Genomic DNA, 12,406 nt, shown 5'->3' on the forward strand with positions numbered 1-12,406 from the left:
AAACTGAAGGATTTGTGGCTATTTTTAATTCTGCCTCAGAATTAAAAGGATTACTGGATCTCAAAAGGAAACAAATTATTAAAATGAAAGTTTCCAGAATTTTATTATTAGATTAGACATGTTTCAAAGTTGTTCATGGTTTTATTTTTTTATCTTATATATGTTACTAACAAAAAATTCATATTTATTTTCAGTCAAAGTTTTATTCGTCTGTGTTCTTATATAATTCTCACGTTCAAGTTTTGGAATTTACCACAGAGCATTATTATCATTGTATCCAGATTCTGAAAATATATACAGTATTTCTCCCATAATCTCATCATGGCAGAGATCATTTGAAAAAATGTCATTAATGATGCTAGATTTTCTTACTAAACAATTTGATTGTTGAGTGTTAAATGGACAACTCCAATATTTAAGCATTTTTTTTTATATCTTCCCCCTTGAGAACTTTAATTACCTCCTCCTTCCACATGATGTCTCTGTTTAGACAGAATAAGAGCTTGAAGGGGCTTTGGAGATCATTTTCCATATAACCCCCTCATTTCACCTGTCAAGAAGTAGGCCCTGAAGTCCAAGTTACTTGTCTGAAGCCACACAAGCCAATTAATGGTACAACTGGAGCTACAATGGCTTCTCATTCCCAATTTAATGCTTTTTACCACTGCTCATGTACTGATTGCCCTTCTATTCTATTAAAATAGACAAGAGAGTCAGGAAAATGCATCTAGTTTCTCTTTCAGATTACAACCAGTCAGATTTTCTGAGAGAAGCCATAGGCCATGTCCCCTCAGACTCTCTTCCAGCTTCCCATTCCATCAGAATATAGCTTGTCCTCATATAGGTAGTGAAATATCTTCACTGACAACTAGCAGACCTGCCATCTTCAGCTGACGTCTGCATTTGTTTTTACAACCAATATTTATTGCTGGAATTTCGAATTTCTGAAAACATGCTCTTAAATTGAGAATCCCATCCTTTGTTTATAAAAACTTGGAAACAGTCACCTAATTGATTTTTTATTGGATTTTAAACAAAGTAACAATTTATTTAAAGTAATCATGACTTGCGAAATATAATGCTTCCAGATACCAAAATGGTACAGCCTTTGTTGGAAATCTTTATTTTTATAACTAGATTTTTACCACGTTCAAATTTAAATCAAATGACAGAAGCTGACACCAAGGAATACTTTGCCTTGTGCACATTATTTATGCATCAACTTCTTAACCCAATGGGAAATTTGGACATGGCCTTGACAAATAATTGGCTCCTCCAATGGTGTTTTCAGGAGGCGTATCGGGAGGAGCAGCTGATTAATCGGCTGATGCGACAGTCCCAGCAGGAGCGCAGGATCTCTGTGCAGCTCATGCATGTTCGGCATGAAAAGGAAGTTTTGTGGCAAAACAGAATTTTCCGAGAAAAACAGTATGAGGAAAGACGACTTAAAGATTTCCAGGATGCTCTTGATCGAGAAGCGGTAAACAATAGCTCCTTTAAAAATCTGTCTAAGCTTACTTTTGATCCTTTCTACCAAGTCAAGGTAAACAAAACTATTTAGTTGCCAGTCACTTGAAAAGAGTTAATTTTTTATACGATCTCTCTCCTATCTCCCCATTTTTATTTTTGCGTAATTACACTGACAGCACATAGAGCTCCTACATGTTACACTCTCCCCTTCATTCTGGATTCCACTAATTTTTGATGTTCACCACCCACCTTTATGTTCATGTCTCTCTGTTTATTTTGGTTGTATGAAACTCATTCTTCAGTAGATTCTTTAAGAAGGGCTCAGTGAATGGTATTCCCCATAAATTGTATTGGGTCTTGTGTATTGTATACTGATAATGGTACATGCCTTATATACCTGATTGTCAGTTTTGCTGTATATAAAATCCTTCATTCACATTTTCTTTCCTTGAATATCTTAAATTCGTTATTCAGATTTTCTTTCCTTGAATATCTTAAAGACATTATTCTATTTTCTTCAGGAAAAAGTGTTATTCTCAAAAAGATGAATAATCTAATTTTCAATTCCTTGTGTCATTACTCCATTTTTTCTAGATGCATACAGAACTTTATTTTTCTTTAAAATCTGCCAAGTTTGCCGGGATGGTATTAGTCTTGGTTATTCTAGGTGAACATTCTCAGGCAGTGAGAGCACTTTGACGTTGGCTTCTTTTTGTAAGACACCATTAGCCTTTAATAAATGATTTCTTGCTTTCTGATAAAACAGGATTTTATCAGGCCCATATTATATTATTCCTTCCTCCAAACCAAAATAAGCAACTAATCAGGGTATTTTGGTTGATTGCATTTGAGAATGGTCCACAGACACCAAGATCCTGATGATAGGTATGCTCTTGGCTACTTTGGTATCATCGCATCTAGGTCCTTTTATAGCTATGGAAATCAAAATGTCTGATCTTCTGATCATTTAATGCGTTAATATTTCTTCCTTATCTTTGTTGTATATATGGATTCTAATCATCAAAATAGATCTATTTTATCAATGGATTATGTAGATTACTTCTTACCTGTTTCCTATTGGAGATATTTCAAATTTATTCAATCTGTTGGTCCAGAGTTGGTTGAAGAAATACAAAACTCATGTGATTGGCAGTTTAGATAGCCAGTCTTTACTTGCATAAAATATTCACAAAACTAGGCCGAATAGAAGAGAAAACCTTATAGAAAATAGGAATGGAATCCTTTATTTATCAGACTCATGGTTTACACTGTGATATTTCATGAAAATGAAATACAGCTTTTGCCAAAATTATGCAGTTTTTAGAAATATCATTTGAAAGTCAGGAAAATGGTGCTTTTGCCTTTCTAGACCAGACATAGTGGAACTATTAGGGGTAGGGGTGAAGAACTGTACCTCCATGAATTTGAGCTGCATCAACACAGATCTCAAGTGTCCTCTTCAAGAGTTGAATTATCTGGATAATTGTTTCATCCCTCTTTTTTGACAAGAGTGAACTCGAATGGATTGAATGGCATTTGCTTACATTATAAATGATATGTTTAATCTTTCTAAGTGCCTGTTGAAAAATTTGTTTCTTCAGGTCCAGTGAATGAATCACAGAATAGCAAAGCATTTATGGCAGAACTGGGCTCACTGTGATGAGAATAATTACCTGCTTTTTTCTTTAACTAGGCTTGAACTGACTTCTGAGGTTGGAACAGTCTGGCTTACTAGGGCCTCAGACACTAGAACTGTGAAGTTCTAGTGCACCTGTGTGGCTCAGTGGTTGAGCATCTGCCTTCAGCTCAGGTCGTGATCTTGGGGTCCCGGATTGAGCCCCACATCAGGCTTCCTGCAGGGAGCCTGCTTCTCTCTCTGCCTATGTCTCTGCCTCTCTTTCTGTGTCTCTCATGAATGAATAAATAAATAAAATCTTTAAAAAAAAAGAACTGTGAGGTTTTGAAGCATCTGAAAAAAATTATATCCCTTCCTCTCACAATAATTACCTTTTCTTAAAGCTGAGGTATCTACTTCCTGGCACCCCTCTCTGTGAGGTGGCTTGATTTCACAGGTTATCTCCATAAACACTGAATTTGTTGCTTCCAACATCAACAGTGGCTGGTGTATAAGTAGGAGCCAAAGAGATAAATACTGAATTGAATTTGCCAAAGAAGCACTGTTACCTTTCTTCCTAGTCTCATGCACTAAATAAACAAAAAACATTTCACTCCCTGCAGCCAATCATTCTACTGCTTCACTTTTGGGAGGAGAGAATTTTTAAAAATTGTTTTTACTTATTACTGTTTTTGTTATTGTTTGTGGTGGGAGAGGGAGAGAATTCTAAAAGTACTTTTAAATGTATTAAAGATTTAAAAAGTCTGTTAAAGGGGCACCTGGTGGCTCAGTTGGTTAAGCACTTGACTCTTGATTTTGGCTCAGGTCATGATCTTGGGGTCCTGGGATCAAGCCTTGTGTGGGGCTCCAAGCTCAGTGAGGAGTCTGCCAGGGATTTTCTCCCTCTCCCTGCTCTCTCTCTCTCTCTCTTTCAAATAAATAAGTAAGTCTTTAAAAAATTTAAAAATAGGGGCAGCACCGGTGGTGCAGCAGTTTAGTGCCGCCTGCAGCCCGGGGTGTGATCCTGGAGACCGGGGATTGAGTCCCACATCGGGCTCCCTGCATGGAGCCTGCTTCTCTCTCTGCCTGTGTCTCTGCCTCTCTTTCGCTCTCTCTGAATAAATAAATAAATAAATCTTAAAAAAATTTTAAAAATAAAGTCTGTTAATGATACAGGCTATTAATAATATCTGATATTATTAATACTAATTATTAATCTGTAATTACATGGTCCCTTTCTGCTGAATTCTGCTGTGGAAGCACTCTCCTGGTTTTCTTCCTACTTCCTTGGCTGCCCCTTTAATGTCAGGATCCCTTAAGGAAAACTTAATCCTAAGCCACTTTCTTTGTTCCTCTATGCTATTTCCTCAGACAACCTCTTAATCCACGACCATGGTGTATAATTACTGCAATAGACAGACGACTCATGCATTTATATCTGTCCTCTGCAGTAAAGACCCATTTGTTCAACTGCTTTCCTGACATCTCTACTCCCATATTTCAGAGACACCTCAAATTCAACACTTTAAAGCCAGATTTATGACCCTTGTTACTAAATTGGTCTTTGTCAAATTTCCCTATCTCCATAAATGGTGGCACCATTTATTCAGTTATACAAATGCAAAATCTCAGGATAACCTGAACCCTGCTTTGTCCTCTCTTCCATATCCAGAACATCACTAAGTCCTGTCCATTTCATATCATAATATCTCTTCAATTTGTCCATTTTTCCAAACCATGTCTCTACCACCACCCCTGTCTCTGCTACTACTACTACTGCAATGGTCTCCTTCATTAATTTTGAGGGCTATGAGTTAGCAAGTGCAATTGGGGTATGCAAGAACATGACACAATTTTTTAAAAGATTGTATTTATTTATTCATGAAAGACACACACAGAGAGAGAGAGGCAGAAACATAGGCAGAGGGAGAAGCAGGCTCCATGCAGGGAGCCCAATGTGGGACTTAATCCCAGGACTCCAGGATCACGCCCTGGATGGAAGGGAGACACCCAACTGCCAAGCCACCCAGGTGTCCCAACGTAACATTCTTTATATTCTTTAAATCAACCTAAGCTTGAACTCCAGCAACCCACCTCTGCCCACAGAGATAGGTGCACAGTGCCCCAGGTCACAGGTCAAGTCATCAGGGAAACACTGCAGTCTTCAAGCCCAGACCCAGCCTGTCGCCTTTGAAATCTCAGTTACTCCAGCCCACACATTGCCTCCAGTGGCACATGTCTTCCCAGAGGCTGTTCCAGCCTTTGTCGGTCCCTCCCAGGTACCCTTCTGAGGCTCTGCTGCTCCCCAGGAAGTGCCAAGGAGTAGATGCACATCTCTTCCTCTTTCTCTTTGCCCTCAAAATCTTCCCTTCTCTCCTCTGTCTTGGAGTGACCTAGATTTATTTGCCTTTGAATATAACACTTTAAAGTGTGGAGGAGTTTCTAACATTTTCTGCTTTTCTATGCTGCAGAAATTCCCTAAAGCAGGAGTTAAAAAGACATCTGTCTACCTGTTAGAAAGGAAGGAAGGGGATATAGGAGATAACTTATACAAATCACCTGCTCTACTATCATATCCTCCAAATCATTCTCCATTCTGCAGCCAGAAGAATCTTCTTGATTCTCAGATTTGACCATTGGCTTCTCTGACCAGATCCTTGCTCATACCTTGTTCCCCTCTGTCTCCGGGACTCTAGCCATACTGTCCACTCTCAGATCTTCGAATAAGTCATTTCTTCTGCTCTTCTCTTTCTTCCCACGTGCCTTTCCCCAGCTAATTCTCACGTTTCAGAGCTCCGTGCACAGGCCCCATCTTGTCTAGGTCAGGCCTCCTGTGATGGGTCATACTCCATAGTCCTTCCTGGTGACACTTCTATTGCGTGGGTGTATATTCATTGTGTGACTTTACTGCCTCTCCCACTGGATGTAAGCTCCATGAGGAAAAGGATTATGGTTGCTTCTGCTCACTACTGTTTCTGCAGGGCTTAGATCAACGTCTGGTACAAAGAAAGGTTGGGGGTGGGGGGAGCAGTGGTGCAGAAAGGGAAAGAGAGAAGAATAAGGAGAAGGAGAAGGAGGAAGGGAGAAGAGAGAGACAACTTTGTTTTGTCCATTATTAGTCTTTGTCTGTTTTGGTTTTGTTTTTAGATTACTTATCTCATCCTTTAAGATAATTGGGCATCTACTGTAAGTTTCTGATTTCGAATTTCTGTTCTACCTTCTGTTAGTAGTAGTACCTAATTATAATAATATTTAACATTTTTTAGTATTTACTGTGAGTCAGTCATTAAGCTATGTTGATGACATGCACATTTAATTCTCACAACAGCTGTTGGAAGTGGACACTATCCTTGTCTACATTTTGCAAGAAAGCTTGCATTCACACAGCTTGTCAGTGGTGGAGACAGGAGCACAGAGTCTGGGCTCATAACCGCCGAGATTGACTACCTCCCACAGACTTCCTTTTTCCTTTTCCTTCTTTCTTTTTTTAGGGCTTCAACCCACTTTGCTGTAATGGGACAGGAAATTGTGGTGGGTTTAGCACAGGGAGGTGGGGTGGGGTAAAGGTAGAAGACTGGTAGCTAAAAAGAAGGAAGAAAGGCATGGAGGGAGGTAGGGAGACAGCACCGAGGTGAAAGCTGCTGTCTTCCTGCTCGGATCATTCCACAGTTCCCTGCAAGGCTGAGCTCTCTTCACACACAAAACATTTCCACATGCTTTACAGGCTCTCTGCAGGAAAGCAACTTCACAACCCATTTTACTGCCACTCCCCAAATTCTCATCTGGCTACTCCTGCTCTTTTAGATTCCTCTTCCTCTGACCTCTTCACAGGTTCTGAAGCACACAGTAAAGTTGTGTACTTAAATGGTATGCTTTCCCTAGGAAGACAGGGCCTACAGAACAATACAGCAATAACAAATTCTGGTGTGATTCCTGAACTTGCCAAATGTACGGGACCGACCTCAGGGGTCACCCAGTCCAACCACTTTCCCAATAAAAAGAAAACAAAATAAAATAACAGTAACAAAAACAAATGAATCTTCCATTTGGTTCAGTGGACAAAAGTAATCCATTGTTGGGCATTTAGTCATGTGTGAATCATAGCATAAGATATATTTGCCCCAACAGGATGATTTGGTGATTTTTTTTCTGTGTATGCCAAGTCTTCTTAATACCCCATTTAATGGGGGCACCTCAGTGGCTCTGGTTGAACATCTGCCTTTGGCACAGGTCATGGTCCTCAGGTCCTGGGACTGAGGCTCCCCATTGGACATAGGCAGGCTTCTCCCTCTGCCTATGTCTCTGCCTCTCTTTCTATGTCTCTCATGAATAAATAAATAAAATTAAAAAAAATACCCCACTTAACACTGAGGGAGGCTCAGATGAGGAGCCTAGGACTTGACTTCTGTATACAGGCTGGGGCTTGACTGACTGGCGTGTCCTCTGAGGTCACCTCCATTTTACACTCATTGGATTTAGTTACAGGAGGCAAGTCATGTTTCTGGAGCATGTTAGCACAGGCTATAATTTCTCAAGGAGCTGGGATAGCTATTTGAAAAGCAACATGTAGGCATGCTGGGTTTGACCTTTGGCCTTTGTGTGAAGAGTTTCTCTAAACAAAATAATAGTGCCAACCAAGCAGAGGGTAATGACAAACTATAAGTATTTCATTACTTTCTGCAGAAATAAATGTTCTCTGTAAGTAAATTTTACCAATTTATTGTGGTTACAACAGCAGAATTTTTGTCGTTGTCTGGATACATTTAACATTTGTTAGTGCATATGTGATATTCCCAAACCAGTTATAACAGGGGTCTTCCAAAATATTTTCTAAGTATAAATCAGTATCCTAGAACTCTCACTACAAGATGGAGGGCACCGGCTGGATGGAGCAGCTATGTCAGGTTAAGGCTCCTACGATGGGTACAAAGGGGTCAGCTGTGCTAGGGTCTGGCACAGACTTACTTGTCTGCTTCTCTGTGATCCCTGACTCTGACTATTTGCAACACATGAACTCAAGGCTTCTTTTTAAACACTTAAGATCCAATTTATCATTAATCTACCTTGGCTTTCTGAAGTTAGACCACTTTTCTCTGAACTGTATTTTACCGATAAGCTAAGCCAAAGGTGGAATATTTCCGATATTGTCTCTGCCATCATACTCAGTACTTAATAAGGCAAAAGTGCTCTTTCATGAGTAAGCTTTTCTGGGTGTAAAAGGAGGTTTCATTCTATTTAGAGATTTTTTTTTTGCCTTTTGAGATAATAATATTATCTTCATGTGAATCATCGCCCAATTACATTGACTTAAAAATGTCTTTGCCTTCCTAGGCTTTGGCGAAACAAGCCAAGATTGATTTTGAGGAACAAGCCATTAGAGAGAAGGAAATTCATGAACAGATCACTGTGGAAAGAGCTCAAGCTCGTTACAAAAAGCATTATACAATATGTGCAGAAATTTTGGATCAAATACTTGATCTTTCCACTAAAGTGTCAGACTACCGGATGTTGACAAATAAGTAAGTGTTCTTTTTTATAAACATTATAATCATTACAGTAGAGACATCACAGAAAGTGAGAAAGGATAAGATTGTAATGTAGACACTCAGTTGATAAGAGAGACAAAAATTTTTCATGAAAAAATATGTAGAAGTGGGGTCCAGGATAACTGGATTACTGAATTAATTCACCCACCAGTGAGCCTTATTTAAGGTGTATTTATATATTTTTTAACATTAAAACTCTGTGTCTAAATTCCCTACAATTTGCAAAGACAACTATGATAGTTTATTTGAAACACTTGGAACTTCCTAAAAGACTGGAATTACTTGAATATTATTTTACTAGTCATTAAATCTATTTTCATTACATCTTATTTCTAAAAGGAATTAATGTGGGCAGCCCAGGTGGCTCAGCGATTTAGCACCGCCTTCAGCCCAGGGCCTGATCCTGGAGACCTGGGATTGAGTCCCATGTTGGGTTCCCTGCATGGAGCCTGCTTCTCCCTCTGCCTGTGTCTCTGCCTCTCTCTCTCTCATGAATAAATAAAAAAAAATGCTTAAAAATAAAAAATAAAGGAAATGAATGTATTTATAATCCTTAATTATAAGGAAATATTCAACAATACAAAATATATTAATAATATGCCAGAATAAGAACAGAGGAAAATCCAAATTAAAGTAGGAAGTTAAGAACAACTGATAAATTGGAACACAGTTATATTAGCCGCCACAGATTTGCCAGTTGTTGCAACCTAGCTGCAAATTTTATGTGAGCTTCCTGGTAGCCAAAGAAAAAGGAAAATACAATCTGTCATGTGTTTTCCATCTTCCATTCTGGTTTTTTACAAAATACAAAACTTTTCATGGCACTCAGTTTAGAACAATAGTTCTCTCATGTGGTACCCTCACCTAAGGCACAGTAAGTAGCAGAGTGGATCTAGTGGAGATTGCCCTCAGCGTCATCTTTTAGGCATCATCGACTTATTTCTTGAGATACTCTTTGCTGAAAGCTTGAGGGGAAATGACATCGCAGTAGATCTCAATCCAAGTAATTCCACAAGGACAAAGATAAGTTAAATGTGTATATTTCTCAAATTACCTAGACTGAGATCTTCTTGAGAACCCACTGTTTTCCACAGTGGCTGCACCAGTTTACATTTCCACCAACAGTGCACAAGGGCTCCTTTCTCCACATCCTTACTTTTTATTTCTTGTCTTTTTGATACCAGCCATTGTAGCAGGTGTCCAGTAGTATCTCATTATGGTTTTGATTTGCATTTTCCTGATGATTAGTGATGTTGAGCATCTTTTCATGTACCTGTTGGCCACTTGTATGTCTGCTTTGGAAAAATGTCCTTCAGATCCTCTACCTGTTTTTAAAATTGAATTGTTAGCTTTTTTTGCTATTGAGTTGTGAGAATTCTTTACTTATATTAGATGTTACCTTCTTATCAGGTATGTATTTGCAAATATTCTCTCCCATTTGGTAGGTTGCCTTTTCTTTTTGTTGATTGTTTCCTTTGCCTTGCATATCTTTTAAGTTGAATGTAGTCTTACTTGTTTATTTTTGTTTTTGTTGCCTTTCCTTTTGGTATCAAATCCAAAAAATCATTGTGAAGACCAATATCAAAGAGCTTACTGCCTATGTTTTCTATTAGGAGTTTTATGGTTTCAGGTCTTAGATACAAGTCTTTAATTCATTTTGAGTTATTTTCGTGTACTGTGTAAGATCCGTGTCTTTTAATTGCAACCAAACACAACAATTACACATATAAATATTTTATTAGTCTATGCTATTAACAGTAAAATAAACTCATGTTACTTCATTAAGCAAGATATTATCAGTATATATTTTTTATAAAGCACAGGTATATTTTTGGTATCAGCCTACTCAGCAGAACTGATTTTTTAAACTGCTTCTTGAAATTATTACTAACAGATAATAGGATTTAATTAAGTAACTGTAAGATTAAGTTTTGGACAATATATAAGTTGTTAATCACTTACTTCACCATAGAAACCAATGCCATTTCAATAATTCTGATGTTATAATATTTCTTTGCCTGAGCTTGTTAATTTCTAAACCTCCATATCTCTACAAGTAAAATTCCACAACTATAAATATTTTGTTAATGGAAAACATAATGTGATTATATTTGAAGTACATTTAATTGAAATACTACTTTTTTATTGTGGCAAAACATACATAACATAAAATTGGCCTTTTTAATCATTTTAGATATATATTTCCGTGGCATAAGAACATTCACATTACTGTGCCACCGTTGCCTCCATCCATCTCCAGAACTTTTTTGTCATTCCAAACTGAAGTATTGTACCCATTAAATAACTCTCCAGCCCCTGGTAGCCTCTATTCTACGTTTGATCTCTGTGAATTTGTCTATTCTTGGATCTATCTTATATAAATGAAGTCATACATCATTTGTTCTTTTAGTATCTGGCTTATTTCATTTAACCTAATGTCTTGAAGTCTCATCCATGTGGCATGGATAGCAATGAAATAAATAACATAATACTTTTTTGTTGTAATTCCAAGCTCTAATCCAACTATTTTTAGAGAAATGCATCAGAACCATGTCAGACTCTTTCCTTCCTTTGCATTTTGTTCTTCTTGAAACTATTTTCCCATCAACCTATCCTGATTATCATTCACCAGACTTAAACAGAAATAATTACTGAAAAATAGTTTTAAAGGTTATCAAATACACAATGACAATAAAACCACCATACATTTGATTTTTCTATTACAATTTACTTACAAATATGTAAACCAACTGTCATATTAAAGGGGCTTTGGAAAATAGTATGCTCATTTTGCACAGGAAGACACTGATATTAGAGCATTTAAAAGATTTCCTAAGATTGCACAGTCATTTAATGTCATAGCTGGGAATTAAAGAACCTAAGTTTTAGGATAGTGTTCACTATTTTCAGATATTTTGTTCTGTGAGTGCACAGTCAGTATGAAAGTTTGAAGAACCTGTCGCTTGAAATAACATTGATTCATTCAAACCTAAGTTTCAAACAGTCTGCTAACCATTAATAATATACATTAATAGTAAGTGGAATCCCCAGCCTCATATAGCAGACCCTTGGGAATGAATATGATACTAGAAAGACTAAAGTTTAAGGTGTATATTTGACTAACCATTGATTCATCTCTACCTTTTTTAAAAATCTTTTTTGCTATAGTTTGATTCCATATAAGTTGATGCATGATTGGAAGGAACTGTTTTTTAATGGAAAGCCCATATACAAGCAAGCCTCTATTAAGCAACTACCAGCCACGCCCTCTGCAGAACAAGTTATAGAACTGGAGAAGAGGGACTTGCTGGATAGCAATGATTATGAAGAATATAAGGTACTCACTAATATGGAATAATGGGAGACAATGCAACATAATACATGGTGTTTCTTTAACATTAATTTTGTAACATTATGTCATTTCATCCCTATTAATAAAAATGGACATTCTATGTTTGCATTTTCCCTTGGTTTAATTTTTACTTATATACTAATTTTTAATTGCCTCACCTATTCATAATCTATTATCTGTAACTCACAGTAATAGTAGAAGAGTGGTCTGAAAAAATAAAACATAATACATTGTTAGGGCTGATAGTTTTCAGAATTTTAAAAATTTATCTTGATTTGTTCATTCGCATTTTCTTTGTTTGAACTGTCTACCTTTGCTACAAAAACTCTTGCATAAAGGTGTTTCTTTAGTAATCTGTTTACATAGTATGCAGTTACATATCGTTTTTAGAGACATCTGGAAAAGGAGAAGTTCTGAGTTTTA

General features: G+C 37.3%; 1 protein-coding gene across 1 annotated transcript in view; it reads left to right on the forward strand.

Annotated features, from left to right (window-relative positions):
- Window positions 1-12,406, forward strand: part of SPEF2 (sperm flagellar 2) — a 163,739-nt gene that overhangs the window by 35,353 nt on the left and 115,980 nt on the right. Inside the window, exons 7-9 of the mRNA XM_055325754.1 lie at window positions 1,292-1,480; window positions 8,417-8,604; window positions 11,800-11,968. Coding sequence (XP_055181729.1) covers window positions 1,292-1,480; window positions 8,417-8,604; window positions 11,800-11,968 — 546 coding nt within the window. The remainder of the gene's footprint in view (window positions 1-1,291; window positions 1,481-8,416; window positions 8,605-11,799; window positions 11,969-12,406) is intronic.

This window comes from Nyctereutes procyonoides, unplaced genomic scaffold (assembly GCF_905146905.1).
Source record: "Nyctereutes procyonoides isolate TBG_1078 unplaced genomic scaffold, NYPRO_anot_genome, whole genome shotgun sequence".
Classification (NCBI taxonomy): Eukaryota; Metazoa; Chordata; class Mammalia; order Carnivora; family Canidae; genus Nyctereutes; species Nyctereutes procyonoides.